This window comes from Thermobia domestica, chromosome 15 (genome assembly GCF_964235325.1).
Source record: "Thermobia domestica chromosome 15, izTheDome1.hap1.1, whole genome shotgun sequence".
In the NCBI taxonomy this organism is placed as follows: domain Eukaryota; kingdom Metazoa; phylum Arthropoda; class Insecta; order Zygentoma; family Lepismatidae; genus Thermobia; species Thermobia domestica.
In genome coordinates, this window is record NC_137468.1 from 39,306,453 (window position 1) to 39,324,330 (window position 17,878).

A 17,878-nucleotide genomic window follows, 5' to 3' on the forward strand; every position below is an offset into this window, starting at 1 on the left:
TAAATAATGCCTTTCATACTACGAGAATGAGTTCAACTATACGTCATGGCCCCTCTAAAGCGGGGCCGCGGTGGCTCAGTGGTAGATCGTTCACCTCTGGTGCTTGGGGACCCTGGTTCGATCCCAGCTCGCACCAAGTGAACTTTGTGGTGGACAAACACCGTGTGCGTGGGTTTCCTCGGGGTTCTTCCGTTCCTCCCACTTTCTTTATTCCACGATTTCACTAATTTCTCATTATCACCCCTCTCCTTTAGCCTAACCGGCATAAGCGTGGGACGTAAAACTCAAAGATTTCACTTCATTTTTCCCTCGAAAGCGATATCTTTCAAAATTATTTATTGTTAGATATTGTAAATTTACTGTATCTATTTTAGTGGACGGGAAATTTTGCATCTAATCGGATAATTTCATGGCTTCTAACAGGAATTCGCAGTTACGAAATTTGCATCACTGTCTTTTGAAAGGATGCCTAGAAAAAATACTACTAGAAAATAACTGAAAACACAAAATGGATTTGATAGCCAAATTCACGTCATCTTGGTGCATCATTTTTCTTTAAATATTTGTATTTAGTATTAGATTAGAGTTTAGTGTCCCTTTCAGCATCAAGGCTATATGAGACGTGAACTTACAAATTAACGTGGGTTCAGAACCACAGGAGTTCCCATCGGAAATCGAACCTAGGTCTCCCGCACCAAAGACGCGTACGCTAATCATATGGACAAAGGTGTTCGATATTTAGTAATGTGTACATAAAGTTGTAAAATTGCGCTTGTATAATGGAATGCAATTCCTTCTACTGACATAAACCTTCACAATACTTAGCTGGACAAAGTATCTTTAAAAAGAAAATGTCACTCTTTATGTTTCCGTTCCTGGTTCGACTGAAGGATGGAACAAATTGCAATGAGCGTTTTTGGATCCTACTTTGTGTAGTTGATTCATCATAAACTTGGTATTTGATACGGATATGAACTATTACACTTATTTGGTGTTTATTTCTAAATAATAAGTCCTAATACAATTTCATAAAGTTGTAATTCTTCTTTAGTTTGTATCACTTTACACAATGACAAATCCAAAAGGTGTGTTGTATCGGTGCAGTACCAGTTTTTCACGTTTTTCAAAATGTTCCAAAACCCAAAGAATAATCTTTAATTTCTGATATTTTAGTCGTCACAAATTACAATTTTATAATGTAGTCAATGTTTATAATTACTGGGCAGTTGGGCGTTTAAACTAATGACATCATAATAAAGTCAAAACCATAATTTTGAGTTGAATTGATTATGAGTTTAACGTCCCGTTCAGCAGCGAGGCTATGTGAGACGTGGACCTACTGATTAACGTGGAATCCGAACCACATGATCTCGTAAAATAAACTTTCTTATAAATACATACGCACCTTACTCACCTTTTATAATTGCTATGCTTACGTTCTCCATAAAAACAGAAATTCTCTTTTAGTGATACTTTACACAAGATCATGAAGTGGGTTCAAATTTAATTAAAGGCAAAATACAATACAATAATCCACAAATATTGCCTCAAGTGAGTTTAAAGATTTCTAAACACTAGTGCGAAACCGGGCTCTGCCGTTGCGATCGATTTACAGGTCTTGAAACGAAAGTAAGAAGGGACTTACGCACACAGTAAGTAAAAACAATTAATATGCCTGTAACTTTCCCCCAAATGGGTGTATCTTAAAACTAACCTCACCATTATTTTTCTAATTAAATTCTAGCCCGAAATTATGTATCATATTACCCTATTCCCATTTTGAAAACTTGACCTTAATTCAAAATGGCGGGTTTCAAGATGGCTGCCATCAAGGTCATATCTACCATACGACTTCCCCCTAGGACTTATATGTATCCACATGGTTTTTCTTCACTTTTCTTCATTAACGCTCCGTTTACAAAGGGTAGTAAGGGACTTCTGTAGTAATCTCTAATAACCACATCACAACTCTTAAAAGTTATTTAAAAAAAAAATAGAAAACATGCACCATGGCAAAAATTTGTCATCACAAGTAATGATGCATACATGCCTTCTATCAGCAAAAAAAAAGTTTCATTGAATTTGGAGCCGGACATTTGAGTGATGTCCCTTGTGGGATGTGATTGAACGTGACGTCAGAACACATCGCCCCCCTTCCCGGAATTTACGGGAATTAGGTGACCTGAGTGAGCACATGTGGTGCCAGCTCTCTCCAGTGACCTATCAAGGATCATTGCGTGTATGCCAAGACGTATCGCCGTTTTTATCCATGCCAAAAGTCGACATACTGACAATTAGGTAGATAGTCATGATGGTCTGGCTGATGTGTGCGTATATTTTAACTCGTACATTTTGTCTCGACTCGAATTTCGAGACGTCTCGACTCGAATTCGAGTCGAGTCGAGACAGAGACTGTCGAGTCGAGACACGAGTCGAGGCAGAAACATATTTTCGAGTCGAGACACGAGTCGAGACAACATTTTCTCGAGACGAGTCGAGACAGGCTTAAATCTCGACTCGACTCGACTCGAATGCATCCCTAGCCACAACAACATTGTTTTTACGGGAAAAAGCCACGAAATTAACCAACAGGTTATAACCACGACAGAGAATAGACACGGAACCGATCACAGACTTGAAAACTAATGAAATTAGGCATTCACCGTCTGCAGAACAAAGACACACTTTAGGCTAATCTCATTCAATTTCATGCTCATGTAATTAGTGCGACATCACGCTGAATCGACCTGACACTCACAACATCCTTTCGATATCACACACACTTGTCCTCAATCTGAGAACATCATTTCGACATCACGTTCGTTCGACCTCCGCTCAGAACATGTCGACGCCACGCTCACTCAACTTCACGCTCGGAACTCATTTGGACAATCACGCCCAATCGACTTCACACTCACAATATTCTTTTGACATAACGCTCACTTCGTGAGGTTGAGGTCGAGTGAGCGTGAGTTTCGAACTCGTGGCTCCCGACCTCATGAGTTCGGACACTTTTGCTGCAGAGAACACAACGAAGCATAGAGTGAATCATCCCCGAGGAATTACCTGTAAAGATAAGAAAAGAATCGCATGAAGAGATGGGAGAAATGAATTTTTTTTTTATGAAAATAAAGGTTTTGGCGTGGCAGTGGGCCGGATGTATTGCAAGAAGAGATTATTAAAGTAAGAGGCAAAGAGTGGCCTAGGAGTTGTCCTTATACGAAGTTCTGTGATGAAATCATTAAGTATTGAAAAGTCACTTAATGATTTTGTCACACAAGAATCGGTCAAGATGGATGGTTGTGGAGACTTTCATCTAACAGTAGATCGTCAAGGATATACTATGGTGATGATTAAACGTATATTTTTCACAAGATATACGAGTATATATATCACTAGAAGGACCAAAACCTTTACCTCCCTAGAAGTACCGAGCCGTCATTTTGACGGCTATTTAATTCCAAGAGATGTATATCATTTTTCTTTATATTTCTCTTATTTTAGCTTGAACTTAATCTGTTTAATCGCCTAGCTTATGTTTTATGTAAGTTTTTCTCGTGATATAATACAGAGTGATCCACTAATCCCCGTCAATATATTAAATATAATATTAATATTGAAAGTTCGCCCACAGGACAGTGACATGAAAAATTAAAATAAAGGAATAATACTTGCATTCCTACGTATGAAGTCCTTTTTATACTAGTCACGTGATCACCCTACCTGCCCTGTAGACATTGGCTGGGCTACTTTTCTTTAGCACAGACCCTGTGTATAATGCACCAAAACAATTAGTTTTATATCAAACTTTTTATTACATGAAAGTGAATTCACATTTTCAATACATTTTTATTTCAACTTGTATGCACTGAACTCAAGACAGCAACACTTTTCTTGCGCTTACACTTGTGTACAGTGACTGGATTTCCTGATGGATCTTCATATACGTTTGTAGTGAACATATCCTTTTCCATCTCATTCAGGCACATTTTGGGAAGTTCTCCTGTTTGGACGCAGACTACCAATCAAGGTCATCTGTTTCTTTTTCAAAGATTCGGCTCATTTTTAACCTGTAAGAAAAGTTATCGCAAGTAACATTCAGTTCTCTGTTGATAAAATGATCCATCGTTTTCAGAACAATATATTCCTCTAACTGTAAGTCCCGACGTCATTCTTAGTAGTTTTCCAGGTAGGGAAAGACTTTTAGTTCATACCATGACTTTACAACTGGAAGCAATCAAATTTGAATCCAAATTTTTCAGGCTTGTTAGGCATACATTACATGAATTTGCATATCATCTTAAGTAGAGAATAACTGTTCATCCACACAAACACTGTCGTGGGTTTTATAGTGCCTGATACAATTCTCAATGAATAAGTTCTACACAGATGATGCCAAAGCAAACTTGTTTGCTTTTAGCCTTGAAGAGCTAGTACATTTTTCGAAGACACTTCATTATTTCAAGAAATACCTTTCTTTCCATAATCTTTCGGTAAAACTCTGGTCCATAGCTTACTTCTATAGTTCCTTTACGGGTATATCTGAAGCTACACGAAAGATCAATATTGCTAGAAATGAAACGGGTTCTGTAATTGACAGTATCCGAAGAGAATCTGAGCTTCAACAACAGTGCATTTGAGAAAGTTTCTCAACATTGTTTCGTCTATGAACAAGCGAAAAGCACTACTAAAATCATCTTCAATATGATGTAACGCATAATATAACAAACAGGTTTCTCGCGAAGGATGTCGTGTGAGGCAGTATGCCCAGCATTGTTCTGTTTGTTCACTTTACTCCAACGTGTCCCGTGACCTGCTATAAAGATATTTGATCGATTACTTCTGGAAATTTCTGTATCTGTTTCCTTTCTTTTATCCGAAGAAGTAGCTTCAGACACTGCATTCTCGCTACTACTGCTGTCTTCATCGAAGCAGTCTCCCTGTGGTTTTTCCAAGCGAAATTGGTTTTCACTGAAATCTTAGAAAGTACGTAACATTTTATCAGGTCTCATGTTGCTTTTGTAATTATTCATATGTACCTTCAAGAAAACTTTTATTTCTACAGAGAACAATGTTACCAACGAGATACGAACATAATTGAAGAAGAAAATATATACAAAGATGTGCCAAATATCTTTTTCCTTACAGCAATGAAAAGCAGAAATAAAACATTTCAAATAGCAAACTCGTTGGAAAAAATAATGTAAAATATTTCAAAATTTATTATTTCCAACAGAGATTTATTATTCCAACAAAATTTATTATTTCCAACAACCATATAGATACAACCTATAAAACAGTCCACATCAACAGCAAAATATAGATTTTTAAATGAGGCAGTCAAATTGACGGTCTGGTCCTTCTAGGGATATACAATAAAAATATGTATTTATTTAAAATAGACAAACAATAATTTATATACTATATCAAACCTCTCTTTAAAATAATTAAAGTCCTAAAGTATGGTTGCGTCAGTCAAAGAAATATATGAGATATGGAAAATTGTTTTACGTGATACCGTCAAAATGACGGCTTGGTCCTTCTAGTGATATTACGCCCCTAACTGGAAGGTGGCCAGGGAGGGGCTCAGCCATCTGAGACCACTTTTTACAGTTCTTTGTTGGTATGAACTCAAGTTAGCTCCCTCAAAAATAGTCTTGGCACTCTCTATCTTAGTTCGGGCTATTGGTTTGATATATACTAGCTGAACCTGCGCTCTCTACACAGTGCATCATTCACATATGAGCATGAATTTCCTTGTCATTCCTCACAACATCTGTGCATGTCCCTTTACAGACACCAATGAAAGGCGTCTTGACAACAATCGGTAAAGGGTACCATAAAGGAGAGATGTTTTCGATTATGTTTCCAATATTTCGCACCGTTTGCAAGATCTGAGCCTACTTCTGGTTGGAGTTTCTAATTCATGTATGATCAGTGTTTTCTTTCTTCTTGTATGCAGTATGTAATAATCAAATGCATTACACACAAAATTAATTATAATGTCAAGTGATGTATGGTGTTCATTGAGCAAAGCACTCCAAATAATAAAGATTCATCTTACTTTAGACTGGAGAAATGGTTATCCTTCGTTTTACATTATCATTTGCCCGTGAAACAAACGCCTGAGAGATATACAACCCCTATATACAACTCGTATGTGGTGTTGGAATATATAACTCGTAGGATATGATGCTTTACTTTTTCTAAAATCTCAACACTTCCAGTGCACCTCTAAAAATGTAATGAAGAAATAACGGCCAAGTGTTTTAAATAGTCAATTAGAACTGGACAATCTACAAAAAATTTGGAATCGACCAGTGAAAACGGACCGTTTCTAGCATTTGTGGTTTTCGAGATCTCATTGTCGAAAGGATTGGAGACAAACATATAAACTTTTCTTTGGAGACAAACATATAAACCTAGCATTTTAATATATACACTAGCTGAACCTGCGCTCTCTACACAGTGCATCATTCACATACGAGCATGAATTTCCTTGTCATTCCTCACAATATCTGTACCTGTCTCTTTACAGACACACGTGAAAGATGTATTGATTAAAAAAATCGGCAAGGGGTATCATAAAGGGGAGATTTTTCCTCACTATCTCACGCTGTTTGCAAGATTTTAGCCTACTTCCGGTTGGAGTTTCTAATTCATGTATGACCAGTGTTTTCTTTCTTCTTGCATGCAGTATGTAATAAGCAAATACATTACACACACAATTAATTATAATGTCAGTGATATAATGTGTTCATTGGGCAAAACACTCCAAAAATAAAGACTCATCTTAGATTGGAGAAATGGTTATCCTTCCTTTTTCATTATTATTTGGCCATGAAACAAACCCCTGAGGCATATGTAACCCCTATATACAACAATAAGGTGTTGGAATATATATAACTCGCAGGATATGATGCTTTAGATTTTTAATTTCAACACTTCTAGTGTATCCTTAAAAATGTAATAAAGAAAGAATGCCATATATTTTAAATATTCAATTAGAACTGGACAATCTACGCAAAATTTGCAATCGACCAGTGAAAACGTCATCTTTCTAGAGCTAGTAGTTTCCGAGATCTGATTGTCGAAAGGATTGGCCACAAACATATAAACGTCCACTAACATATAGTTTAAAAGAACTCCAAAGATGGCAGCACAATTCATTAACATTGATTTTGGAAAAATCTTATTAAAATACAAAGGCTTCAAGCAATAATTTTAAAAAGAATAAACTTTATAAAAAAAAAGTCTATTTAAATAATTTATTTAAAGTGCACATAGTTTAAAATATTTGTCTTTGTTAAACGTGAAATCACAAATAACCTTATATGAAATGTTCGAAATTCAAAGTTATAGGTTGGAGCTCAGGCGCTTTTGCTTCTATTGTAGCATTTTAATAGATGAATAAATATATTAGTTATGGACACGAAAACAAGATTTTTGGGTTTTCGTTTTTAGCTATGCTTTGGTTTTAAATGTTACGATTATAAATTTAACACAATGTAAATTCCTCAAAATAAGTTAGTTCTTAGTTGTAAAAATCAGTTCCAACAGTATTGACACGAAAATAATAATAAATAGGCCTATTAGCTTTAAAAAAGAAAATCTCATGTTGAGAAATCTAATGTCCTTATGGTTTATTCAAGGACTTTTGCAGTTTAGAACACGTTAAAATGAACTAAATATGTTTTTTTCTTATATTTTTTTCAGTATGTTTTTGGCTGTATTCATTCTAACACTCTTCCTAACGAGAGATATTGTCATGTATACTATTGACGAAGAAGCAGGTAAGAACCTTTAATGTATATCAAATAATTAATACTTTTCTGTCCAGAGTATATACTTATTTGTTAAAATTAAAATAGTTTCTTTTTTGACATGAAACCTTTCAGTTTAAAATCCCACGGATGACTAAAGCAAGTGAAGGATAATGAAAGAATTGGTGGAATGAGAAGTGGAAGGAAACAAGAGTATCTCAAGAAAACTCACGGACACGATGTTAGTCATCACAAACTTTGTTTGGTCGGAAATCGAACTAGGAATCCCACGCACAAGAGGCAATCGCTCTACCACTGCGCCATTGTGCCCCCCATGAAGAGTTTTGACAAAAAGTTTACGAATATTTTAAAAATTCCTTTTCGAAGAAGTGTCTATATAGGGACATTTATGGCCATGCAGTGAGGTTTTAAGATTGCACTATTAGTTCCTCCGTCTCTCCGTTATTCCACATGATAACTCTTGAACGAAAGCCAATTTTAGAATTCTGCTTTTTGAAATGTACAGCTACAGCGATTATCTCACCTCAGCTGGTTAATGAAGTCAGTCCGTTAAAATCTTAACGCATAACGGTGAATTTAACGGTGGTTATTCATATCCCATACATGGATAACATAAGTTTAACGTACTGTCTTTACCAGAATTTTAACATTAATACAATGCTTTTACATGTTACGTTTCTGTTTGTTTGTCAGAGTCAGAGTTTTGAAGGGATATTTCATGCACTTCCATCTCAACAAGAGCTCCGAAATGTACAGATACGTAAACCCAATAACAATACAGTATTTTTCACAGTAGTTTTCGCTACCGTTTATTGTCTTACTCTGAAACTATAAAGGAATAAATTATCGTACGCCTACAGCTTATACAACCCAACCGTCACGAAAGTTTGGCTGGTTGCAAATGAGTAGGCGTTTCTGTAGATTTCCTATCACCAAATTTGAGCATATTTCTTTTACTTGAAAGAGGGAAACGACTAGTCTTCCACAGTGCAATCAAAACCATTGAATAAAGACTAAAAAAGATTTTTTTAAAAAATGATAAACTTAAAAATAAAGCTGTCCTAAAATGTGTTAAAAACGAGTTTTCTTGTAGTGTAATTTAGTGTTATTGTCTCATTAACAAATGTTTAGAAAAATGCGCAAAGAAGAAGAAAATATTTTCTGGTGGGGAATGGGGATATAGGACAGTGACTAAATTCATTGGGCACAACCAAACCATCATTGGGGACTCCAGCCCTTAACCTTAGAAAGAGTGCCCAATGATTTTAATCTTAGTCCCATTTTTCCGTTTTATCCCACGAAGAAAAATCATCTTTAAAGTCGATTTTGTTCCAAATCCTTTGTTAATACAGCAAAAAAAAAACATTGAATTACCCCACCGAAATATAATTTCGTCATTTTAAGAGCATTTTACTAAGATATTGCTTTTGAAAGTTTTTTTTTCTTTTCCTACGGGTATTGTTATATATTTCTTCAAAAACGTTGGACGTACAGACATAAAATTTATTATATATCGAGAAAGAGAGAGAGAATATGGATACGTATGTGTCATTTACCTGAATGAGTTCTGATTGATGAGGCAGAAGAAGTGATATAAAACATTGCCTGTGGTAACATGTATGAGCATTCACTACTCTTGATGACTGGTCCCTCACAGTACTTTTCTTCTCTGATTTCTCACAACATTAAAAAATGCCACGACTTATGCAGAGTAACATTACAATTGGGATCGTATGTTATAGCACTTTTCTGAGATTTTCTAATACTGTAAATCAGGGATGGCCAACTACGGGCCCGCGGGTCTTCTCGTGCGGCCCTCGAGAAGATAAGCGTTAATATTTTTTAAAAATATATTTTATTGAGTAGAAAAAATTTTAAAAAATAGTTAAAATACAATGACTTGAACCAGTACACAAAGTGGATGTATGTTTTAGGTGCGGAAACCGAACATAAAGTTAAAATTAAGATTAGTCAATTTATTTTATTTCGTTTATTTGTGTATGATACGTACCTAAACATTAACACCATATCTGTTTACACTGCAGCCTGGAAAATAAGTTGTAAAAATTTTAAAACCTCAGTACCATTCAGGGCAGATATCTGTTTTTACTTTCGTTTAAAATCTTATTATTTTTTTTTTTCCATTTCTTACATATTTTTTCATGTTTGAGAAATTATCCAACCTTGAGACTGTAAGGATATTTTTCGAGCAAAAGGGATTTTTAAGACTCGACGTAGGTAAGATTATTTTGTTGTCTGTGTTATGAGTGTCGGTGTTTTAATAAACACCTGTAAATTTGACGATTTTTGGGCTAGGGTGTCATGAGTATATATTATAAACGTAAAATAAAGTATAATATGCAATTGTGCTCCTCGCCACATAGAAATTTCTTGATGGGGCTCCTTAGATTAAAGAAGTTGGCCATCACTATTGTAAATTAGTGAAAAAAATGCTATGGATCCGTAGTGTGAGGTGGTACGACACGTACACGATTCGGAAATTATATGAATTTAAAGATAGGCCAACCCTAGTTGCAAAAATAAGGATATATTCTTATATTATATCTGTATGTTGTTGAATAAATATGTGCAAATTAATGTTATTCTTTCTTACAGTGTTAATGATGGAAAGAAACAATTTAGATCCAAGCGACGATGTCTGTACAACTACTGAGTGTTACGAGGCAGGTAATGCATTTAACAAATTTATTTACTTGTCTACTACCCTAACTAAATAGTATAAAACTACATGAGCTGACATAAATTATTGAGCACTTCCTGTAAGGCTACAATGATTAAATTTGACATGATTGTAGCTTTCCGGAACTAACTCGCAGGAAAATTGCTAAAAGTTAATATTTTTAACTTTTAGAGGGTCTAAAGAGGGGATGGAGAATTTCCCTATGTTATTTAAATGAACCTTTTCTTGACATATAATCTCATGTTTTAGGTACTTGGAGTTGGAATAAAAACTTGAAATTCTGTATGCTTGTACGTTTTCGTTAGCGTTACCTAAGTGAATCATCTGAAATAAAAAATTTTCAACCGTAGAGTGGTTTTATGGGGAACTGAAAAATCTCCCCTTGTTATTTATATGGGGCGTCTTCTACACCCCAAAATGTTTAGGCACTTCCGGCAGAATTAGAATGATGAAATTTGGCATGATTGTAGCATTCCAGGACTAATCGACAGGAAAATTGCCAAAAGTGAATGTTTTTAATTTTTTAGGAGTCTAAAGGGGAGTGTAGAAATTCCCATGCTATTTAAATATGCGTTTTCTTCGGATACAAAATCTTATCTTTTAGATACTTGAAATAGGAAAAGAAACGAAGAGCAAGTTCACGAAATTCACTATTAATGCAAAAGCCGATAGACAAGAAATGCGAGGTCGTAGGCCGAGCAGACTGGGGGGTCTGGAGGCGGAGCCCCCAGATAGCCAAAGGCTAGTTTATTTATAAAATGCCTACCAATCATTGCTCTCGATTGGAAGAATGGCACTTCTCAAATCCAATGAACACGTTCTCCTAATCGTTAACCCACCTCTATTTGGCTTGTTAGACATAAGATCGTACTTTATCATGATGTGTTGCATGTAATATTTCTTCTATGGAAGTTTCAAGTAACAAGTTAGATGCAATATCTTCTTTCCTTCCTTCCTTAAAAACCACAAATAGATTATAAAAATGTAAGGTGCGGTACAACCGGAGGCCAAATTGCCTCTATCCCTGAGTTTGTTGTAAAGAACTGAAAATGCAAGGAAGTTTTAAGTTTCATGTCCCATGATAATACCGGCTAGGCTAAAGGAGACGGTGATAATGAGAAATGAATGAAATGATGGGATGAAGAAAGTGGGAGGAAACGGGAGAACCCCGGGAAAACTCACGCACACGGTGTCTGCCCACCACAAAGTTCACTTGACGCAAGCTGGGATCAAATCAAGGACCCCACGAACCAGAGGTCAACACTCTACCACTGAGCCACCGCGGCCCCAGTTTGTTATAAAGATACAAACTTGTATTACATAGTAAATTGTATTAAATAGTATTGATGGTATTAATAGTATTAAATTCTATTAATGGCTGACTTGTTTCTATCAACATTTTTTCATTCTTTAATGACTGACATGTTTCAATTAATATTTCTACACAATTTAACTGAGTTTTTATATATATGCAGTACTTTACTGTGCATATACTAATAATTGAGATTGGTAGATAATCATACAATAAAAGAGTAATTGTCCGTAATTAATTATGTAATATGAAATGTAATCTGTTAGGTCTTATTATTCCATTTTCTATAATTATGTTATAATTATTCTTAATATCTGAACCTTTGCACATGGAAATGTTGACTGAATTGCCTTATATAAAAAGCCTGTTTTTTTTTAAATACAGATTATGCTATTTTTATTTTGTATAAGTGTTCTATCTTCAAGAGAGAGAGATTCTATGTACGTTTCCGCAGGGGAATATCATGTATGTTCCATGTAATTATGTTACTTCCGCAGGGGAATTCCATGTAATTATGTTACTCTCTAATTTTTTACACGCATGTACAGGATGGAAATTGTACAATAAAAGGATTGGAATAATGTTCCACTTATATATAAAAGGTTTTTATATGAGCGATTGAAGTAGATGCCGCCACATATGGATTATATAATAAGACTAAATAAACTTAAGAATTCTATACTAATACAAGTCATTGTTGATCCTTCTTTGCTGCCAGCACAAACGGTCCTTCAAAGTTTAAACACTTCAGTAGATCCTTGTGAAGATTTTTATCGCTTTGCCTGTGGAGGTTGGATTGCCAAGCACCCTGTTCCACCCACAAAATCTCACTGGAACCAATTTGACGTAATTGCATACGAGCTGGATAGACATCTAAAAGGTAAGTAATTTGTACTTCTTTTTACAAATATTTTATTTACAATTTCGACGTTTTTTTATATAAATTCTATGATAGGTCTACCTGTATTAAGGTACAAGCTAGTTTATTTCCCTTTTAGTAAGAATTACCCTAACTCAGTGGACGCCAAACTTTTGAAGTTTCTGAGCTACCGTACCGTTTTTAAATCCTACTGTGAGCTACCAACCAAAAGAACTACCAACTTTTTTTTTAAAAAAATCTTACATTTGTTTATTGCTTATATACTTATATTTCAAGTAAATATGAAGTGAAACTATCCAAGTTAGCAAATGTCTAATATGAAATCAAACCATCCAAGTTAGCAAATGTCTAATATGAAATCAAACCATTCAAGTTAGCAAATGTCTAATATGAAATCAAACTATTCAAGTTAGCAAATGTTTAATATGAAATCAAACTATCCAAGTTAGCAAATGTCTAATATGAAATCAAACTATCCAAGTTAGCAAATGTTTAATATGAAATCAAACTATCCAAGTTAGCAAATGTCTAATACACACACGAAAAACATAACATGCACAACTCCACGCATATACAATCAACTGTGCGATGAGGCTGACGATGGCAGTTGAGCGGGAGAAACAAGCAGTTGTTGTCGTCAGCACCCCCTGTCGTTAGCGTCAGCTCAGTGGAGCAATCAAAGTTAGCCAACCGGAGCGTTAACGCAATCTACCGAAAATGTCACCGCCGAGCTACTAGTAGCTCGCGATCGACGGTTGGGCGATCACTGCCCTAACTGTGTATTACATGCCAGCAGCATACGTATTGGGATCACAAACGGTTCAGAATAAGACCTCAAAACTTACTAACTTCATTGCCAGACGTTGGCTTATCGTTACATTCTATATGTAATTTGCTAGTTGAACGTGGTTTATCGTTCATGTTGATAGCTGCTAAGCAAACCCGTATTGGTTGCTACAGAATAAAAAAAAGTCTCCTCTCTCTATAGGAATTAATAAAAATGAATAATAATAAGCCATTGGTAAAAAAAAGTTTAGTCTGTGGAAATATTCTGATTGAAGTTCTGAAATAACCACTAGTGTAAGAAAGTTCGAGATCGAGAGAAAAGACTCATGATAATGAAACACACACACACACACACACACACACACATATATATATATATATATATATATATATATATATATATATATATATATATATATATATATATATATATATATATAATAGCTATTATTTTTATTAGTGCTTGACTAAAGACTCATGAATAAGTTTTTTAATTTTTGATTTTGAAGTGTAGCTATATTATTTTAAGGAGCACAGACTATTCTACAGGCAGGGAGTAGTCAATAACACCTTATTTTTAAATAATTAAGTATAAATTAGAGGAAGTAATGTAAGTTACAAGATAATTGAGTAGTGTCTCCACTCTTTTTTTTTTATTGGAGAGACAATCTTACGTGTTTCATCACAATATCGCAGAACTTTTATAAAATGGAAGACATAGTTCAATGGCGATTGTATATTGTAAACAATTATTGGCTTGCCAAGTTTGTTACTTCCACACAAATAACTTAATGATGTGAGTATCGTGTTTGTGATGTTCCTGGCTGAAAGATAATTTTAAGGTTAGTGGAAAAGCTGGAAATAATAAAGATGTAGACATGTTATAGCGTGTATCTGACAACATATCGAAGTAACCAATATTGTGGCTCCAGCAAGAGCAGGAATACTTCCAATATATCTTGTGACTGCAAATTATTTTGCGAGAGATTTCCTCTTATTTATACCTGGATATATTAATGCATTGTTAATGATACCAACAAGATACCTATTTAAAAACTGGAACATCCCTCTGAAACATCCAATATTTTACGTCATATTGCCTGTAGACAAAGAAAAATATAACTATTCTATCAGGTTTTGTTTCCATATTCTCAAACTAAACACAACAATACATTGAGCAACACTATGCGATAAAAATATTTATAGAAACACAAACACGTAACAGTTTCAACACGCTAACTGTGTCTTTATAAAAGGTGTTCAAGTTCCAAGTAGCCAGAAAGAGTGGAAGTCAGATGCAGACACAGTTATTATGTTGAAATCGTTACGTGTTTGTGTTTTTATATATTTTTATCACATAACCTTGCTCAGTATATTGTTGTATTTGTGTTAAAACTGTTACGTGTTTGTGTTTTTATATATTTTTATCACATAACCTTGCTCAGTATATTGTTGTATTTGTGTTAAAACTGTTATGTGCTTGTGTTTTTATATATTTTTATCACATAACCTTGCTCAGTGTGTTGTATTTGTGTTGAAACTTTTACATGTTTGTGTTTTTATATATTTTTATCATATAACCTTACTCAGTGTGTTGTTGTATTTGTGTTAAAACTGTTACGTGTTTGTGTTTTTATATATTTTATCACATAGCCTTGCTTAGTGTGTTGTTGTGTTTGTGTTGAAACTTACGTGTTTGTGTTTTTATATATTTTTATCATATAGTCTTGCTTAGTATGTTGTTGTGTTTGTGTTGAAACTGTTACGTGTTTGTGTTTTTATATATTTTTATCATGTAGCCTTGCTTAGTGTGCTGTTGTGTTTGTGTTGAAACTCTTACGTGTTTGTGTTTTTATATATTTTTATCATATAACCTTACTCAGTGTGTTGTTGTATTTGTGTTAAAACTGTTACGTGTTTGTGTTTTTATATATTTTATCACATAGCCTTGGTCAGTATATTGTTGTGTTTAGTTTGAGAAAGAATAAATACTGTTCTCGACTACTCTATACTTTCAATAATATGGATGTAATATGTCTGAGAGCTACAATCAGCTTCGGACAACACAGAACCAAGCAGTAGTTTTGATCATATTTTAAACAGCTGATCCTGTCTCATATAGCCCAAATGGTTCAAAGGGACTGTAAATCAAAATAAACTAATCAACAACAAAAAATTGAATCCTAATTAAATATTTTGTAAACAACAACAATAAAATATTTTGAGACGTAGTTGCTATATCATTGGAGACCTGGCACTGGGATTGAACTATCTAGCAGATAAAAGTCCAGTGCTTATAGGCCTAAATCAGAAACGGCTGAGAATAGAGAGATGAAACAAAAACTGAGATAGGAACGATGATAAAGCATATCAAGTGGTGTTGTTGTGGTAACCCTCAGGGAACTCCGTGAAAGGGGCCCAGGTGCCAACTTCAAATTGATACAGGACTTTTTGTGACCATTTTGAAAACGGTGGCCCAAATCGAAAAAAAATTCCTACAAACGTTGTTTCGTTTTTCAAGGACTATTGAATGAGGTATGATTCAATACATGTTCCCATTTGAAAATTTGAAGTTGGCCCCTGGGCCCCCTTGAAGGAGGGCCCTGGGTGTCACCACAACAACACCATGTGATGTGGCGTATGACATTTTCCTATTTCAGTTTTTGTTTCATCCTTTTATTCTCAGCCGTTTCGGATTTATAAGTACTGCACGTTTTATCTGAAACACCCTGTATATCCACACATTTATATACTTGTATGTTTTAAGTAAGAATAATTTTTAGTTGAACCGTACGGAGAGGGACCGCATGAGAAATAAAATATAAATAATAAATGTGTAAAATAGAATAAAATATAAATATAAAATGTATTTAATTATGACTCGGGAATAGAAAATAAAATAAATTATAATATTATTGTAAACATGCTTTCGTTTTTTCTAAAAAAAAAATAAATTATACTAAAAAAGTAAAAAGTAATTCTGTTTTCAAGTAAATTACTTTCTTTCAAAAAATGTATTTATGCATGACAACACAAAAGCATGAGGAGCAGTTTCATATAAATATGTTGTAAGTTTACTGTCTATGAGAGCGCTCCCCATGCTTTTCCTTTTAGTCACGTATGAATAGATTTTTTAAGAACATAATTTTCTTGGAAACAGGTTTCTTTCTTTTACTTTTTAGTATGATTTGCTTCATTTCTCCTTTTTAGCATGTTTAGTCTTATATTTTAAGGAAACCATGTTTTATTTTTAAATATTATTTTATTTTATATTATTTTAAATTACATTTCGAATTTACTAAGCTTCTTTTTATTCTTGTAGATATTTTAGAAGAACCTCCGAGTGATTTGGATCCTGAACCTGTGAATGCAGCGAAGAAGGCGTACACGGTATGCATGGATACAGGTCAGTTCTCTTCTGATTTGTTACGTTTTTAATACGTAAAAAGTTTTATTTTCACACTGATGTAATAATTCTTTTTTTTTTTTAATCCTTTTGAGATGGATGTGACATATGAACACACAGTTGATCGTTGCGTTGAGGACAAAATGAAATGAAATCTTTGAGTTTTACGTCGCACAGTTATGCCGACTAGGTTAAAGGCCACGGTGATGATGAGAAATGAATGAAATGGTGGAATGAAGAAAGTGAGAGAAACAGGAGAACCCCGAGAAAACCCACGCACACGGTGTGGTATATAAACAAAAACTAAACGGAGAGGACTGGTATGGTTTATAAATCTCATTTGCATTCAACTTTGTCAAATAAGTCATTCTATACACAATAATAGGCTTAGATATCCTTTAGGGAGTCCTTTTCTTTATCTTTCATCCCTGAACAAAGACTGAAAGCCGTCCTTAAACCTTTTAGAGACGGCTGTGGCATACAAACATACATACAATGTTTCATTGAGGACGCTTGTGGTATATAAACAAAATTCGGATGGAGAGCATTGGTGTGGTTTACAAATTTGATTTACCTTCAATTTTGTCAAATAAGGCATTCAATGCGCAATCATAGACTTGGATAGTTTTAGGGCATCCATTTCTTTATTGTTTCTTTTCTGAAGAAAGACAGATTGCCGTCCCTGAAACATTTAGAGACAGGTGTGGCATATAAACACATATAAGATAATTGTCTTAAGGACGGTGTAGTATATAAACAAGACTTGGAGAGAGATGGCGAGTGTGGCTTATGAGCGTTATTTGTGTTTAATTTGTCAAATATGTCATTCTATTAATTTTAATCAATTAAAATTTCAGTTTAAAATTTACTTATTTATTTGTGTTTTTAAAACAAAAGACTCATTTAAAATAGCCGCACCTAAATGATTAAAAAAAAGATATATATAAATCTTATACCTTCGTAGAAATTCTTGGTTTAGTGTACTATGACACACACTTTATTTAAGACA

General features: G+C 34.4%; 1 protein-coding gene across 1 annotated transcript in view; it reads left to right on the plus strand.

Moving 5' to 3' along the window:
• The window catches only part of LOC145670982 (neprilysin-1-like), an 89,865-nt gene that overhangs the window by 13,275 nt on the left and 58,712 nt on the right, over positions 1 to 17,878 (plus strand). Inside the window, exons 2-5 of the mRNA XM_081739610.1 lie at positions 7,717 to 7,793; positions 10,401 to 10,472; positions 12,516 to 12,677; positions 16,786 to 16,869. Coding sequence (XP_081595736.1) covers positions 7,718 to 7,793; positions 10,401 to 10,472; positions 12,516 to 12,677; positions 16,786 to 16,869 — 394 coding nt within the window. The 5' untranslated portion in view covers position 7,717. The remainder of the gene's footprint in view (positions 1 to 7,716; positions 7,794 to 10,400; positions 10,473 to 12,515; positions 12,678 to 16,785; positions 16,870 to 17,878) is intronic.